Below are 18,525 nucleotides of genomic sequence, written 5' to 3' on the forward strand. Positions count from 1 at the left end.
GTTTCCATGGTCAAGACCCACACTCCTGCTTTTCAGAACTGAAGCGACACGGTAAAATACTGCTAACCCAGACTTTGAACCTGCACTGCTTGCAAACAATGCTTTCCACACACACGAGAGAAAGGAAATAAAAACAAAAAACCAAAACAGGAATCAGGAATCTTAAGAGAGTGACACTGTAAATTGAAACATTTAAATACAGCAAAACATAAATTCCTCTTCTATGCAAAGCTACAAAAGTCCAGTCTTTGTATTGTCTTCACAGGTTATGGTTTATGGCTATGCTGAGAGTCTCTGAGATTCTTTTTTTTTTCTTTTTTTTTAATATATTTTTTTCTTTTTTTTTTGTTTTTGAAATCCTGTAGAGAAGACCCTGCGGACACATCTTTGTGTTTGCAACTTTCTGAATTACATTGCAAAACTGTGCATACAGAATCTGAGAAATAAATACATTCATTACTGCACATACATATTGATACAAAAACAACACTGTCAAATAGTGTTTGCACCATCTTTGTTAGATATTAAGACCAGGCAAAATTAATATTTCATTTTCCATCAGCCCCTCCTCAAATCTTTGAGGTGGCTTTGGTGTAGAAGGTAAAAGCTACAACGGGTCAAGGCTAATGATAGGGAGCCTTATTTTTAATCCTTTTTTTTTTGGCTTCAGCAGTATTTTAGCAAACCACCTTCACTGGTCATCTTTAAACTGTCCTAACATGCAAATCAAGCTTAGGTTCCCACCTAGAATGCCTTAGGAGTTTTGGTTGGGCTCTTTGGGCGTGACTGTGAAGTCTGGAGTGAATCAATCCAGCTGTTAAAATAAGAGGTGGCTCAGATGGTCCCAACAGTACAGCTCAGGCCCCAGCACAGCTCTGAACAGGAGGAGGCAGGTAGGGGCTGTGCTCTTGCCCTCACACCAGACCCTTAAAGCTACCCAAGTCAGCGCAGGGAGAGCAGCCACCTCTGCCACAGCCCTGCCCAGAGGGGCCCTTCTGAGTTGTGCGTACTCTTCCATGTCAGCAGCCACAAAGCTTCACAGAAGCTGCATGTCAATAGCTCTTTGGTGTCTTCTGTGAATTTTGTGGCTCCTGCTAATTCCCCCACATGCACAGAGCTGGGCTATGGGGGGCTTTTTTTTTTGCCAGGAATTTGGTTTTGGGGGTTTTTTCAGTAAAGGATTGGAAAGCAGCTCAGCTCAGCTCCCCATGGCTAACAGTAAGGAGATGTGCTGGGTACAGCAGCTCCCACCATCTTCTGACATCCTTCTCTATCTCTAGAGCATCTTGTGTCTGTCCTTGCCCTCTTGATACCCTCAGACTCCTCTGAGGAAGAGGTAGGCTGGAATGCCACTACAATAGTGCCTGGGTCTCATTCCCAGCAACATCTCTTATGGGTTGACGACAAAGAAAATAGTATCTCCGTGCCATATTTGTCATTGCCCTCCCTCTCCCTGCCCTCCCGAGCAGCGCTGGAATGCAGGCTGGGACACAGGTCTCCCTCCCAAGCTGGGGAGCGCTGCGTAGCCTTCACAGACAAACCAATGGAAAAAGCAAAGATTAATTTTGACTGGCCCCTAGATCTGTTGAGGTCTGAAACTGTAAAAGTTTATGTAAACAATGAGATAAATATATTAGTACTTTTCTGAGCCAAGTGAGGTTCCATACTCATTCAAATGTGCTTTGGTTTAAAAAATAGTTTTGTGAATTTGGGTATGAGCTTCTTTATTCTTTTATACAACTTTTGCTATTTTATCTTTTTTCCTGTTATTCCGAAAACATTCTGGAACTAAGTGACTAAAGCATATACTTAAGCTGCCTGGCCTCTTCTATTTTTTTTCATTTTTGTTTTTTTGTTTGTTTTTAAATTGTTTTATTCCTCTTGAGGCTCTTTGTGTATTTAAAAAAAAATAAAATTAAAAATAAAAAAAAACAAAACCAAAAAATGCAGCTCCCTCCCCCCCACCCTAAAACTCTTAAAATTTTAAATATGAAACTAGTGTTTTGCTTTCTCATTAAAATACAGAAAAATGTTTGATACAATACTATGTCGTACAAATGCAGTTGAGTGTTTAGGCCCCAAGCAGGCCTGAAACAGTCCCTGAAGCTTTGAGTATTATTCATTATTCATTATTACTGTCACAATTTGGAAAATGTTGTTTATACTCAATCTATGGAACACAACTTTACACAGCTACTTGAAAACAAAAGAACAAAAATCTCCTTTTGTACAATACTCTTGCTGTACACAGACTTTATGTCGTATGGTTTAAGTGCTGGGGAGGGGATCAAGTTAAAAAAGAAAGATGCTCTGAAAAATGGTTTTAAAAAATAGCATTGGGTCCTGAAACTTCAACATGGTTCTCAAAGGCTTAAGAAACAAACGATGAGGGGGCCTGGGAGGGGAGAGGCTACATCACCCACACATATGCTTGCAGAAATGGAGTTAAGAGAGGGGGAGCAGGTTATTTGCCTGCTGAGGAGCTCACTGCTTCCTCATGCCTTGGGCTGCTCCATGGCTTGGCTCAGTGGGTCACAGCTTGAGCTGCTGTCCCAGGGCTGGCTTCTGCAGACACCCTCCTGCCGCCCCCATCACTGCTGGGCAAACTGCAGGGCCACAAGGGAACAGGGGGACCAGCATCCCAAACCCACAGGGGAGCTGCAGCCTGAACCAGGGTGGGATTCAGCTCAGCTTTAGGGTGGTTGGAGGGAAGGTAAAGGCAGGGTGAAAGTGCCTAAGAACTAATGTTGCACTGCTGTCCCTCAGCCCTGCTGAGACTTGCTCTGAGAAAAAGGTAGATGGCAGGGCCCTCCCTGTCCTCCCCAGAGGCTGTTTTGGGGATGTTCTCAGGAGGTTTGGCAAGGAATCAAGGAAAAAAGAATTCAATATATATTCAAAATGTGGAAGTGCTAAAGACACTAAAATCACACCTAACCCCCCAGAAGAAAACAGCGCATCTCAGCACAGTCAGGAAAAAACACAAATCCATGCTCCCCTCTCACGGGGTCTGGAGCAGGCAGACAATGGCACTGGGAGCAGCACCCAGGAGCATGGCAGGAGGGGGGCCAGCATGTTCCCTGTTAACATAACACCAGGCCAAGGCTCAGCCTTTGGGATCTCTATTGCTTGGAGCCTGGGATTCCAGTTTCCTCAGTTCATTCAATTGACCCAAAAACTTCTTACGGACTAGTCTACCTTAACAAACAAACAAAAAAACAAACAAAAAAAAAACCCAATAGAAAATGAAGCTTATATTCCTTTGTTTTAGTCAAACATGATCACTTTTTTCTTTTTTTTTCTTTTTTTGGTCAAAACTTTTAAAAAATTGGTTTTGTTTCTTTTCTGAAAAAGACAAAGCGTGAGGTCTGGAGAACCTTCCGCAGAGACTGAACTGGTTTGAGTGGGGGAAAAACCCAAACAGAACAAACAACTGAGAAAACACAAGTGTAAACCTGACTCAATTCAGAAGGGATGATTCTACTGGCTGTGAATTTTTACCACCACAGTCATGGGAGGCTTGAAATAAGCCATAGCTTTCCACAAGGTCACGCCAACAAAGTCAAGGGGGCCAAGAATTGGTGGGCTAAGTTCTCTGTCTTCTCTCCTAAACCAATAGCAGCTGTTGGCTGTGATGTCTTATGCAGATGTTGTAAGAACATTTTGTTTCTTTTTCTTTTCATTTTTCTTTTTTTTATCCTTTTTTTTCCTTTTTTTTTTGTGTGTGCGTGTGTTAAATTGTCTAAAAGGGAGGATATGAAACACTTTGGTTTGCTTTTTCCTCCTCTCCCCCACCTTATTGCACTCTGGATTCTAGTAAATTATAGGCTGCTATGCCCTCACCCTCTGTCCTGCCAGGTGTTTACAGACTGACCCAGATGTGCTGGGGGAGTGGAAGATGAGGGGGACATTTTCCCCTCCCCATGGGATCCAGATTCAATAAACAAAGCTGGAAAGGGCCCAAAAAGCTCAGAGAAGTTTTCTTCTTTTATCTAAAAGTGACTACAACCAGCCAAGAGACTGCGAATGAGCCAGTCCAAGCAGCCAGCACAGCCTCTGGCTCAACCTATGTTTTTTGCTTTGTCTTTGGCCAAGCTTTGCTTTAACATTTCTCTAGCTGACTTTTGATGGAAGGACAGGGTGGTAAAAATCCCTTAACTTTAATTTAGCTTCTACTTTTATACAATTAATTACTTACAATAAAAGGAAAAAAAAAACAAAAAAAGCCTAATCTTTCACTAACCATCTTATTGTTCTCATGAAGTCAAGAGGTAGCAAAGGTAACAAGCCTGTCCACACAGACTCGCTCTTTAGTGAGGGAGGAAAGCTAAAAACATACACACACACACAAAATAAAATAAAAAATAATAAAAAAGTACCTAAGGAACTTGTAGCAAGTCCAGCCTACATCAAACCCCTCCCCACCCACCCCCCCAGAATTAACCTCAGACCTTCCAGTTCAAACATTCACATAAACGTTACAATGGTTTTTCCTTTAATAAAACAAGTACCTCTAAGCAAAGAATATTCATACGAAACTACTAGAAAAGTAAAGACGACCCCCTGCTCACTGAAAGAAATTCCCAGGGCATCCAGGCCCTGTTCAGTCATGGGTAAGGCAGAAGAGGTTTGTGTGTTTTGTGGGAAGGAGGTGGCATGTGGTTACGTGTGCCAAGGATAAAGATCAAAACCAAAAGAGGAAGGCATGGTGAGGGGGGCATCGCTCAAGCTGGTGCACTCCCTGCCGTCGCCAGGCCAGGGGAAGGGTGGTGGGTTCCACCACTGCTATGGCTGTCCCACAGTGTCTGAAGGGGCTGCCAACTCTGTGAGATGGTCCACAGACACAGCTTCTGCACTTGTGAATGCAAGGCTGTGTTGTTTCACAGCTACTGAGGCCACTGGAAAGGTGTATTTTATTGGGTTTTTGATGGCAAGAAATGCCCCTAAATGAGTTTGGGTTTAAGAGAGGAGGCAAGTAGGGTGACAGTAACTGGAAGGAAAGAGGCAGGGAGTGGGGAGCCAGCAGAAGGTTCCCCATGGTCCCCCTCCTACCTGCTCCAGATAATCAGTCTGACAATGAAGTCAATGTGTGCAAAAAGAAGTGGCATTTCTTGCCAGATCACCAGGATTTGGAAGGAGAGCTGGACTAAATGCATCAGCTTGGCTGTGGACCTTTCTTTTTTTTAAAAAAAGGGAAAAAAGGAACTTTTTTTTTTAAATGTTAAAGCTACATTTGTTTAGGCCTCCCATGACTGAACAGAGTGTGGGGACTTGCCCCCTTTTTTTGTTTGTTTTTTTTCTTTTTGTTTTTTTTTTTTTTAAGCAGCAAGTCTACAGAAAGGTAAATCACTGCGGATGGGCTCGAAGCTCATTCTGGAGTCTTTGGCTTATGTGGGAGAGGTATGCATTCGCAGGTGGCTGATCAGATTGCGCTGCTGGGTGAATTTCCCACCACACAGTTGACATTCGTAAGGTTTTTCTCCTGAGTGGACACGCATATGCTCTGTCAGTCGGTACTGCCGGGTAAAGCGCATCCCGCATTCCTCGCAAGCAAAGGGCTTGAGCCCTAAGTGGCTGCGCATGTGCCGTGTCATGGTGCCCCGCTGCGTGAACATCTTGCCGCAGATGTTGCAAGGGAAGGGCCGTGTCAGCCAGTGAGTCTTCTCGTGCTGCCGCAGCGTGGCCGGATCCTTGTAGCTCTTCTCACACACTGAACACTTGAAGGGTCGGGATTCCGCGGCGTAGGACTGGTTGGGGTTGGACAAATCCTCGGCTTCATCCTTGCCGCCGTATGTGCCTTCCTCCTTGATGTAAAGGTCTTCCTCGGTGTGCGTCTCCACATGGGCGTTGAGTTGCTCAGAGCTTGGGAAGCCTTTGCCACAGGGGATACAGACATACAGGTTGTCACCATAGGCCACTGGCTCAAACCCCTCCTGCCGGTAGACGTAGTTGGCACTAGTATGCCCGCCGCTCTCGCTCTCACTCTGGCCGCTGTCGTCACTGTTCTCCTTGCCATTTTCCACCTCCTCCTTACACGGGTAGGGTAGGTCTGCACCGTAGGCCCCGGCCAGACTCCTCTCCACAGACTTGGACAAGGGCCCCAGCAGGATACCATTGGGCAGCCCTTCGCCCTCGTCCCTGTCTTTGCCCCCCTCCTTTCGGTCAAAGGCATTGTCTTTCCTGATCCACTCCTTCTTGCGGGACGAGTGCCGGAGGCCCTTGCGCTGGCTGCTCTCCGTCAGTGAGTGGTGGCACTCTTCGCTCAGATCCATCTCCATGGGGTCGCTGCTGTCCGCCATGCTGTGAGGGGCTCCGACTCCAGACTCGTCGAACGATGAGGCACTGTTGGCTGCAGGGGCTGAGGCAGATTGGGGAGAGCCATGCTGGCTTTCGCTGTGCTGCGTGTCATCATGGGAGGCTGCAACAGGGAGCGATGGGCTTTTTTTGGACAGGTCGAGGCCTAGCTCCTGGTCCCCAGTGCTCCCATTCGCACTGCCGCTCCCACCACCGTTCTTACTGGCTCCCCTGCTTAAGGAGTGACAGTTCTCTTGGTTGGAGCTACTGATGAAGACCTCGTCATCGGAGAGCTTTCCCTTTGACAGCTCTTTTGAGTGCGAGCCCTTCAACCCCTCATTTGACCCTGAATAGCGAGCTTGGATGACCGAAGCAGTGGAAAGTCTCTGACTCCTGGCAGATCTCCCGACACCAAGGCCACCGGCCTTGCCAGCAAAGGACTTGCCGTTCCGCTTCAGCTTCTTTCTGCAGAGAGCTGCCAGGTCGTGCAGTTGGAGGTAGCTTGCTGCGGTGAGGAGAGCATTAAAGTTCTGTTCACCGGGCTGGTCAGTCGTTAAGAGCTTACCAGTATAAATAAAGTCCAAGACCTGCCGGAACACGGTGGGGTTCACCATGTCCGTGTCTAAGTTAATCAGGTTGTCATGCAGGACAAGGGATTTGAAATACATGCTGCTGGCTGCCAGGATGTTCTTATGGGCACGAAACAGGGCATTTTCTACCACAATGATCACATCACAGAGGAAACCTTTGGCTCGTTGCTGGTTCAGCTGCAGTAGCAGTTGTTTGGCATGATTTGGCAGTTCCATCTCCACCTTCTCTTCCTTTCACCTTCACCTTACCACCTGCAAAACAGGAGGATGAGAGGATGTGAACCTGCAGTTTCCACTCTTAACAAGTCTACATTTAATAGACTGGCTTAAGGCAGTTAATGTTAGGCTTGACACAGACTAAGGAGCTCTGGGTACGTTCAACCCTGCAAGCTGTGATCCTGCTTGGAGTACAGGGAGAATTATTTCTCACATTAAGCTTTGATTCAAGGCTTTCAAAAATTAGATTTGTAAATATCTCTTTACAAAAGCAGCCATCATTGGCTGGAATTACTATTCACAAGATACCTGCAGGAACACAATAGTTTGGTACAGGGGAAAGCTGTTTCTCTCTCTTGACACAAATCTGAAGGGAAGATGAGGAGCAAGAAAAAAAAAAGGAAGAAAAAAGCAGCATGTACTTCACTTCCATTTGCATATCTGAGTGTGTAAAATAATTCGCACAAGCTGCAGCTTCCCTGCTTTAACATGTAGTTTGATTCTTGGCTCTTACATGTTGAAATCCTACAACACCCAGCTGCTCCGGAATTGAGAAAATTACATGTTGCAACTAAATCCATTGAAGATGGAATTAATCACACCGAGGTGTGAATGGGGAATCTCCTTAAGAGTATAAAAGGCTGTCTTAAAAAACCACCCCCCTGGCAATATCCATATCCCAAATCCATTGACATGAGGGGCTAGAATCAACCCTGAACTGGCTGAGGTTCAGGATGCTGAGCTAGCTAAATGCCACCAAATCTCTTCAACAATCTGAAACTGATTTCTTAAGTTAATTCTGCCTTGCCTTTAGGTTTGAAGGAATTCTGTTCTGATTAGAGTAACTAACACAAGTCACAGTCTCTCTACCCTGAAGTGCTGGGAAGAGAGGAAAATTGTGGTGACCTCTGTGTAGTTCATGTATTTCACAAACAGTATTCACAATGTATTTTAGAGATTTATATTGACTTTCTCAGTAGCATGAACTGTAGGAAATACCTAGTTTGAGGTATATCAGAACTAATTGCAATTGCATGTGTGGTAGATACTATAGCACATAAAAACCAGAATTTAAATCTGCAGCTGCATTCAGGAATCCAACATAAAATTCTATTTTTGGTTTGATTTGATTTTGTTTGAAAGAGCCACCTACTATTTGTAATGGGCATTTATCTGTTAAGAGTGATTTCAAATGGTCTCTGGAGTTCAAATATCGGAATTAAATACCAAACATACAACAGCCACATTTAGCCTTCCACCTCCTTCTTTCCCTAGTTTATCATGTGATTGAAACAGATTTCTCTTACTGAAGAAGGAGCAGGCCTGTGCATAGAAATGAAGAGCTTAACTTTTCTCTTAAAATCCTAATCAGTTAATGTCTCTATTGCTTGGGAGTCCCATTACCCCATTCTGTCCCATCGCATTCCAAATGATGAAGCATTAGACTTCCCTCTGCGTCAACTCTGTACACAAGAAAAATAAGGAGCGATACTATCAGTATTAAAAATAATCTCAGACCTGATTCTTACTAACTGGTAATAAATAGGAAGATTTAATATGGCAGAAAGGTGGTAAATTTATATCGTCCATTTCTGCACAACAAAAAGATTTTGCTTTCTGAAAAAAGCTACTGAAAAGTAAAGGAATACAGTTTTTCCTCCAGCATTGCTGCCTGACTAGCCTGGCACTTATACTTCTTTGAGCAGATGAGATCTGCCAAGCACGTGCCTCCCTTCCTCCACAGGACACATGCCTTCACTTTGTTATCTGGTCAGCCTGGTACTTGGTTATACATTTGGTAAAATTTGGTAGCCCCTGTTCAATGCACCAGCACCTAATTCAGCATCCACACAGATTTCAGTGGCTCACTGCCTTGACCCACAGCTGAAATGGCTGCTCTGCTTTTGTGTTCTGTATTGTTTCAGCAGTGGATGGCAACCCAAGAAGACAGTGGATTCACCACTGTGCCTTCATGCACATTAATGTTGTTCCCAGAGATGGCTGGCTTTAGAAAGGGTAGCAGCCAACAGGAGGAACTGCAGGCTTGCCATGGTGCTGCCAGCTATTTCTTCGTCATTTATAGTGTTTCTGTCATAGAAACTCATCCTGAAGCATCCCAGAAACATGGTAGAGACAGGGATTACCACCAGTGAACAGTGTCGAGCACTTTAAAAACAAGTTTTGCTGCAATGAGTTACATCAGAGTTGCAGCACGCAGGCAATGTGTCTGGTTCTAGTGGCTTGCTTCCAGAATTGCTGATTAAGAGGAAGGAGCAACAGCACAGAGGCACCAAATACCCACTTTTATCTAGCCAGGCCAGTAAAAGCACTTACTTCTGGGTCACCGAGATATATTGATAACGAAGGACAAAAACATGGCCTGTAACATAACACAGCATCTATATATACATGACTGCATCCTGCTTGAGAATAGCACGAGACAGCCTACTCCTACACTGTTTTCACTACAAACATAATGGTGGCTTTTCCATGCATATAACACCCAAAAATCCCTGGATATGATTTTTATGTGTTCCATAAAGTACAAATATGGTAAAGGAAAGGAAACAGCACAGCCAATATTTTTTCCTAAACAGACTAATAAAAAAAGAAAAGTGTGTTACTGAAGTAAAAGCGAGCTTATTTCCCATTCATGTGGTACTTGAAGCAGAGGTCTAGAAATCTCTGTGTATGTACTTGCCTAAGTCTTTGTAAAGAGTAAAGACTTGCTGCAGCTACTAATAGAAAATATGGTTACATTTTAATTTCTTTTTTCTTTCTGCCTTACATGATATTGAGAACAGGTAATAAGCCTGTAGGGAAAGCCCTAGAAACAGGGGTAGAATTTTAAGTCTGCTTTTTAGTGACCTTCATGGGGAAAATAATATTATTAAACCTCAGTACATTCTGTCACATAAAAATTAGCATAGTACAAGTTGTTTAAATTACCTCTATTTATCTCACATGTCAAATTGTACAGAAGTATTCATGTTCAGTAGCACATAAGTGTGAGGTTGGTTATTACCTTTAGTAGATTTTAAAAGCAGTGGTCAGGTTTAAGCACTGTAACACTGCCTATCAAATGTGCATTTGCCAGCTGAAGTCTATCAAGGATTTAGCAATCCCAACAAAATGAATGTGATGGGAAAAGGCAGCAAAACCTTCAGCCAAGTTTAGAGCCCCATGATTAAAATTTTGCCAGGATTGCCCACCGAGGGCTTTGCCCAGGGTAGCAACGTGGTCAGAGAACACAGCTCTGACTGACTGACAGAAGCTTTACAGCATCGACCTGGCATGTGTGTCTTGTGCAGTCCTGAACAGAACTGAATTCATTCCAAGTATTTTCCAGAGCTGACCAGTTACAAACCCTTCTTTAATGCATTTCAGAGGTGGGGGAAGAGGGGTGCTGGAAAAGTTGTTAGGAAAAGAGAAGCATTCCTTCATCTATGGCATTCCTAAAACCTCACTTCTAGCTGGAGGCATGGGACCAGACACAACTACAAGGTTAAGTCCAGTATAAAAGGAGATTTTCCCAAACAAATGGCAGATACAGCCTTGCAAAGGCCTTGCTATCCATCAGTTTGCAGTTGGCTCTTAACAAACCCTGAGTATTTGGATAACATCACCACCACCAGTAATGACAACAAAAGCTCCCCAAAGCCCTGGAAAATTACAGTCCTTTGTATTTCTTGTATCTCAGTGTCATTTGTAAGAACCCTTCCTTTTCTATTCTCTTAAAAAAGATAGAAAAAAACATTCCTACTTCAGGGGAGCCCTGCCTTAGGAAAGGCTCACATGCATTTCCAGTAAAAAACCCAAAGCCCCAAGAGTATGTAGATGTCTCACTGGGGCCAAGTCTTTTTATCACTGAATTTGGTGTGTAGAATTTCATTCCTTGGCATTTAAAACAGGATCACAGAAGGCTTTGGACAAATAGCATTAGAGATGGCCTGTTTTCAGATTCAGATTGGTTCCTAGGCATTCAAGACAGATTTCAGAACAATGAACCTGCTCAAATATTCTTGTGCAAGTAGGGAAGCAAGACTGAGGCTCCCACTGCCTCCACCATATCCATGACACTGAGACACACAGCACATGCAAAGACATGAAAAATACAGGGCACAAATCACAGAATACAGTAATGCTGCAAGCAGATGCCACACATCAAACAAAGCTTTGCAAGCTAAGAGCTGACAGCATCTTCATAAGCTTACTGCCCAACAAGGTGGGTGACTGACAGCTGTTGTGCCCAGCCTGGGGCACACTGGGATCCTGTGGGCATGAAGATTGTGCAGAACACACAGACAGCTCCAGGAGCTGAGCTGCTCTCACTACAAAGCAGGAAAAACTTCATTTTCTCTCAATTTCCACAAAGACTCTGGACATCACAGAATATTACATTGCCAAAGTACAGGAGATAGGAGTCCCTTCACCCTTTTAAATAGTAAAAATCTACATATTCACTGTGGATCTGATTTTCTTTAATATCACTAAATCTTTTCTTAAAAGGAATTGCTGAGTGAATGCTAAATATGTTATCTTAGCAACCTCTGGCAGGAGATGCTATTTGATTTCATCTCTGAGTTATAGATTGCAGCATATGAATATTGTTTACCTTTTAAGAAGCAACACCAGTGAAGCAAAGAATCAATCAAAAACAGATCTAAGGAATCAGTCATTTCACGTAGAGGATTTGTGGATGGATGAGAAGATTAGACACCGAGCACCTGAACAGTGAACTAACAGTACTGCAGATAAAAACCAACAAACAGATTAGATGTGATGTATCACATTAGATGCTGTTAAAGCATTAGCCTACTGTGCATGTTATAATATACTTAGGACAAGATAGTGGCCTGCTTATTTCTCCACCTTCCCAAGCAGTCGTGCTGTGCTGAGCAGACACTGCAGCAGTGAGTGTGGGGAAGAACAAGACAAAATTAAATCAATTGTTTCCTGCATTGCTCTTTCCCACAAGTTTACTTCTGACATTAAAAATGCTGTGTTCAATTGCTATGGGACCCGGGTGAAACTGAAACAGGTGACTTCTGCACTCTTCAGTTTCAGATGAGCTAACTTCTTCACTGCACTTGAGGACCCCACTGGGAAGAGAGCTTTCCTGTTGCTCTCTGATCTTTCTCTCCCCACATCCCAACAACCTATTTTCAGGACTCTGCAATGTATCAGTGAAGTGGGCTTCCCCCCAGGAGTTGCAGTAGCCCAGTCATTAGCCCATGCCTTTTAAAGGTATTCACATTCCAGAGCAGCAGAGGCATGGGGAGGAATGCAGGGGCTGTGAGCTATCCCCAGCCTCTGTGAGCAGGCAGACAGCAGAACTGGGAAACAGAGGCAAGAACATGCATTTTCATCATTGGCAGTGGAGCAGCAAAAGCTCTGTGGCGTGGGCTCAAGCAGAAAACAGGATGCAGCACCCTTGTTCTTCTCACCAGAATAACTCACTTCAAAATAGGTAAGATCAACCTGTCAGGTTACTTGGGGAGAGGTCTGCAGAGCTGGGGAAGGGAGAGGAAGCGACATGCAGGACAGAGCAGGATGTGCAGCTGATGTGGCAGTTTTGGACATGGAAAGAAGGAGAATGGAAGATCTTTTCACAGAGGATACCACATCAGCAAACTTTAAGTGGCCATTGTTTAGTTTGTTACATTCCAATTAGTGCCAGGCAGAACTTCTCTCCCAGCTCCCTGAAGCAGCTCTAGCAGGACTCTGCAGAAACAGTATGGCCTTGCTTATGGACACAAGCACATTTTGGGTACCTCTGTGCAGCAGCATCTGGACATTACGTAAGTGGGCAATACATGCTCAACTGCTACCAGCTCCTGGCCCAAAAAGGAGAGAAGAAAAAGAGTCAGATGATTTCCCAGTCCCTTCTTTTTCCTGTTCTAGAATAACAAGGAGAGTCTGACATGGCTAGGCCGTTCTCTATTACATAGCAAACTGCCCAGAGAAGGGGAATCTCCATGGGTGAAAAGGGTAAGGGCCCTGTGTGCATAAAAGCACTAATATCAGGAGAGTAAGTGATTTCTAGTCAGTGCAAGGCTGCAGCAAAGCAGGAACACCTTGCTATACAAGCTGAGACTATGAGCAGTAGAATGCAGATTAACCACTTGGTTGCTGCTTACCATGCCAGGTACACTGGGCTAAAGGCACCTCCATCCAGTGCTGCCCGACGTGCCAGGTACATCCCATGATGTTCCATTGAAATCACAACAGGCCATCAATAGAACGTGGCTGCACGGATGCAGAATGGAGAACCAGCAGGGACGCTGTTAAATGCAATTAAAAAACTGCAATCAAAATTGAAAGGTACATTTTAAAACGGCCACCTGCCTTATATATGTAACTACCAGAACAACCTCCCCTCCACCCAGCTCCCCAGCACTGCTGAACTGTGACAGAAACACAGCAGAAGGCCTCTGCAAGTTTCTTGATGACTGGCCACCTCCAGTCAGGGCTCCCAATGGCACTGAGCTTCAGGGGGACCAGTCCATGTGTATCCAAGAACAGCAGATCCCAGGATGTCTGCACCAGCTTCCTTCTGCCTGGAAATTCAGGCAACTAAATATCACCAGTTAGAAATGCCTCTACAAAAAAGCCCTGGCACCAGAGGTTCATGGTCTCATTCCCCACACAGTAAAGGCAATGGAAGGAACACTTCAATACTGATCATCTGTGTTGTCCCAATTTCCCAGTCCCCCTTCCCAAGCCTTCAGAATCCTGTTCTTCTAGAGATGTTATGGCATTGAGACAGGCTTTTGTTACATCTGTGGGGCAAGACGAGAAAAGAAAATAGCATGTATCTTCTATTTATAATGATGCTTCACTGCTAATTTAATGTAGGTTCTTGGAGACTGGAGATCAAGTTGATTCATGGGGAACTGCAGGTGGTATGAGAGTCACAAAACAAGTTCTATAATTTCATCCTTCCCTGTCCAAAGGAAAAAGCAACAACATCTTTTCCATGTCAGGGAAAAGCACATCCCACAGATACCCTAGGCTTGGCAAGCTGAGTGTATCCTCTGCAGTGCCTATCCTCCCTTCCCCAGAGTTCCTGTAATCAGCTCCAGGCAGTCTTAGGGTAGATGCTAAGGCCTGGTCCCTCTCTACAGGTGGTGATGCTGCCCCAGTGGGGAAAAAAAATGAGACAACAAACATACAACACCAAAGCAGAACAGAAACAAGCCTGCAGCCTCGCAGGGATTTAAGATAGGGTTTTAGACCTTCATAGTGAAGTGAAACTTCAGCATAGCTCTTGTCACATTGATGGCTGCATGTCTCTAGCTGTGCTGTCAGAGATAGAAATCTTACATTTAAAATGTTAAAAGAATATTGATTATTATTTCAACCTTAAAAGGTAAGAGACCAAATGAAAAAGACTTACAGTAATTAATGTAGCTGGACGAGAGAGAACATAAAGGAGGACACTGGCCTGGGAAATAGAAAGTGTCTTTGTGAAAAGGATGCTGAATCTAAGGTGATAGTTCTTCATTCGTCCTGGACATTTGCTGGGCTCAAGCCCAGGACAGTGTTCCCATCATTCCCACCTGCATTCTTATCCCCACAGTTCTATAATAATTCCTTTTCACACTGAACTAACAGGTCTTTTGAATTCAGATTGCCCTGTTTTGACTGCTATAGACTGAAGATTTTTAAATCTTGTCAATACAATGAAGAAGTGAAATGTAAGCAAGTGTTTGCTTACTGACCTGGGCTATGCTGAGCCAAGAGCATTTGCTGAACCAGTCTGAACTGACAACTGCCAGCATGAACAGACCAAACACGTTTAGATAGCATGCAGCTTTAACTATCAGGGCCAGAGCCCCAGGGATTTGGAGCTCCCCCCTCCTCAAGAGATCACACACTCTAGAATGCATGCAAGCAGCATACTACTGGCTGCATCTGCCAGCATCAGGACTGCAAAACACTCAGCAATACCAGCAATGCTCTGTTTAGGAAAGGCTGAATGCTACATAAAGATATTTCTTGAACAGCAGCTCAAATGCAGATTTACACCCAGATTACAGCAACTGGCTTCTTGCTACTGGGAAGTAAGAAGCTCTTCTCCATAGTTTTATTTCCCCTCTAGGGCAGAGATTAACAGAGAACTGCTGAAAACAAAGGTGTTTCCTACTGTTAGAACATCACACTGCAGTCAAAAATGAAGCTTCCTGCCAATTCCTAAACAGAACCCTTGTATATTATACATTTATTTTTACTGCTGATACGAAGGAGCCTATGACTATCCAAACCCTTCAGTGGGAGGAGGAGAGGAGAGGCATGGACACTGCAGATCTTGTCAGGCAGAACCAGACACTAAAAATTCCTGCATATCTGCAGAGCACAGCTGATCTCAGGAACACAGCAGTGGCACAAAACAAATAAAGCCTCAGAAACTAATGAGCAGCAATAGACACTGGGCTCTTCTGCAGCCCTGCAGCAACTGAGCAAGCTCAGTTCCAACTGTACCTGCACTGCAAATAGGAAAAGCAGTTCTGATGTCCCATGCTAATCTAATGACTCCTTATTGCATTAAAATACCCACATATTCAGGGGAGTAGCTGAGCCCACAAAGGAGGAAGGATACCCTCCTCCCATCCCCCAGTTAAGGCTCCTTTGGTATGCAAAACTCCTCAGTTTCCCAGGTACCTTTGAACCTTGATGTACAGAATAGAATTCTCCCTTTACAATGCAAGAATTTAGGACATGACTAAAGGATTGTTGCTACCTCCCAGCTAATCCTAGAGTGTTAGGCAGAGTCAACAACTCTATGAATTACATGGAGTGACAAGATGCTTCTGGTCCTAAAAGCCTGGTCCCTGTCCTTCAGTATGGTAGGCATAGTTGGCAGCCGGGCACAGGATGGCAGCTTCATGCTGAGCATTGCCGTAGGGCAAGAGCACAGAGCACGTGGCATGGCAGAAAAAAAGGAATGTTCTGACCCTCCAGGTCATGGATATGGGTAGTAACAGCCTTGGACCAAAATGTCATCTCTCTCACCACATGCCAGATACCAGTAAGCACAGGAACAAACTGCTGTCTCAATCCTTTATCTCATCTGTACCTACAGATGCAGCAGAAACTGTTCTTCTTAATATAAATAAACAATGCCTTAAATACAGCACCTTTTGCACTTTATCCACTTTTTTTCCCCCCAAGAACTGACCCTTTACTTAGCCCTCTACTTCCCAGAGAAATCTTTGTGTCTAAGCTTCACTTCAGTGAAGTCTTTCAAGCAAACCCCTGTTTAAAAGTTGGTCCTGGCAGTACCAAGACTCTACTGCCTGCCAAATATCCCTCCAAATGGGATGCATAACTGACCACTCAACCTTCATAGATTTGGTTCTTTGCAACCACCAAAAAGCGTTTCTGCAGCTCTGAGCCTGGCAAATGAGAGGATGCCAGAAAGCCACTATTGCTTGATGAAGCACAAGGCCTAACAGACTCAAAGGTTTGCAAACTGTGCTGGGCGTTGCATCCAAATCCATCTGAACTGAAGATAACCTAATGGGAAAACAGGGTATACTCATTTTCAAAGTTCTTCATTTCCTTGTCTGCCTCTCAGCCACAACTTCTTATTTTGACGGTTTATTCCTCTGTCATCTTCACTTGGGAAATCAGACTTTCTTTAAACTCAGCTCACAGGCTGCAAGGAGGTCACTCTACACTTCCAAAATCCACCTCTTCCCACTAAGACTCCCATCCTGCCATCTGTATCATGCAGGACTGCACAAGAGTGGTCCAGGGCTGCAGATATCTTGTGCATTCAGCCAGGCCCTCTGTTAGGCTTTCAGTGTTTGGGACTGCAGCCCACCAAGGCCATGGGGTGTTGAAGACTTTGCTATAATCCAAAGCACAAGATCTTCCTCCTTTCCTTCCCTAGACACTATCATTGTCAAGGATTTTCTGGGAGTCCTCAAAACACACAAATTATAGGTTCTTGTCATGAATCAAGACTTAAAGCATCTCTCCATTTAAATAAAGCGGAAGGGGAAGAGCAAGGCAGAGGGGAAGGTACTTCTGGCCAAGATTTGGTTTTGAAAAGGAGATTGGCAGCCTATACATGTGCTTTACCCTGTAATCTGAAAGCTCCTCAGGACAGGACCCCTCGAAGCATTTTCTACTGAACCATATACACACCCCAGAGCAAAAGAACCAGCGGCTTCCCGCATCCGTTCCAGTCTGCTCAGCTTCTCCTAAATCAACACTGCCAGAAGGCAAGACAGCCCTATAACAAATTAGCACCACTCACAGTTTGTTGAAGTTGCTGTTCCATTGTTTGTTTATTTAAAACACACACACCTCCCAAACTTGCTCTCTGCTGCCATCACCCAAAACCCAGATTTGTAGTCTCAGAGAGAGGCAAGCTACAGCAGTGGATTAAATCCATGCAGAGCAACAGTCACCACGCTGGGACTCTGCTTGGGTTTTGCTCTTTCCCTACAAGCAGAACAAAAGAATGCCCAGACTTTTCCAGCCTGGAAGATCAAGGTGTTGAAATCCTGATTTGGGTACTTGACTAGGAAAGTGTTGTTAAAAAGAAAGAGCCACAGGCTTGAAAGGACCCAGCACTAATAAAACTGTTAGTGATAATGCTGTTTATGAACATCCAAGGGATAATCTGCACCCCTTATCAGCCCACGAGATTATAAAACCTTTAAAATAGGAAACATGTCTTACTTCATAAAGCACTGCATAAGTTTACAAAGCACAATATTAGCAGTAATAAATAATTGTCAAAAGTCAAGCAAAGAGGTGGCTGTAAAACCTGAAAAGGTGCTGCCATTCCCACTTCATTCTGAGCTCTGTCTGGTAACACTGTAGGTTGACAGGTTGTTCCCACTGGGTTTACTCTTACACACCAATCTGGTTTTACTTCAAAAGAGTCTTTGGGAGATGTGCTACACTTTTAGTTACACTGGAGAAACTAATATTTTTATCGTGAGGTGATCACGACAGGGGTGATTTTAAAGAGCTGTAGTAGATTCTTATCCCTCCACCAAGTACAGTCTAATTTGCCAGCATGTGTCAATGTGCCAGCAATGATTCCTTTACACAGCATAGGCACTTAATGTACACAGAGCACCCTGCTATCTGAGTAGTTGCTCACCAGTTGCATCATGTAGCCTGTAGATATAGCTTCTCTTTCATTTCTCTTGGTTTATATGACATTAAGCTCTTGGCTGCTGCAGGCCATAGTTTACAGGACAGTAAAGTCAACATCATCATCTCAAATCCTTACATGCTCTCACTTTTTATTTTTTTTTCATTTTTTGATAAATGTTTCTGGTTTATGAATGCTCTAAATGTTTGTGTCTTCTGGCTGCTGTGTCATGTGCTGGCAGATAGTTCATCATCCAAAGCATCTCTGCTAGCCTGGGTTGAGCACAGTTTGGGTTTCTGGACAGATGAA

At 44.1% G+C, this 18,525-nt stretch overlaps 1 protein-coding gene across 5 annotated transcripts in view; it reads right to left on the reverse strand.

The window, feature by feature from the left end:
• Positions 1-4,471: 4,471 nt before the first annotated feature.
• HIC2 (HIC ZBTB transcriptional repressor 2) overlaps positions 4,472-18,525 on the reverse strand; it is a 74,104-nt gene continuing 60,050 nt past the window's right edge. For 3 of the 5 annotated variants that reach the window (XM_034068617.1, XM_031047905.2, XM_031047904.2), the window contains exons 2-5: positions 13,238-13,381; positions 12,872-12,934; positions 11,713-11,845; positions 4,472-7,133 (exon numbers count right to left, since the gene is read on the reverse strand). In XM_034068617.1, the coding sequence (XP_033924508.1) occupies positions 5,385-7,097 (1,713 nt within the window). In that variant the 5' untranslated portion in view covers positions 7,098-7,133; positions 11,713-11,845; positions 12,872-12,934; positions 13,238-13,381 and the 3' untranslated portion in view covers positions 4,472-5,384. The remainder of the gene's footprint in view (positions 7,134-11,712; positions 11,846-12,871; positions 12,935-13,237; positions 13,382-18,525) is intronic. The other 2 variants (XM_031047906.2, XM_005147757.4) reach the window with 2 other exon arrangements.

Source organism: Melopsittacus undulatus, chromosome 12, assembly GCF_012275295.1.
Source record: "Melopsittacus undulatus isolate bMelUnd1 chromosome 12, bMelUnd1.mat.Z, whole genome shotgun sequence".
NCBI lineage: Eukaryota > Metazoa > Chordata > Aves > Psittaciformes > Psittaculidae > Melopsittacus > Melopsittacus undulatus.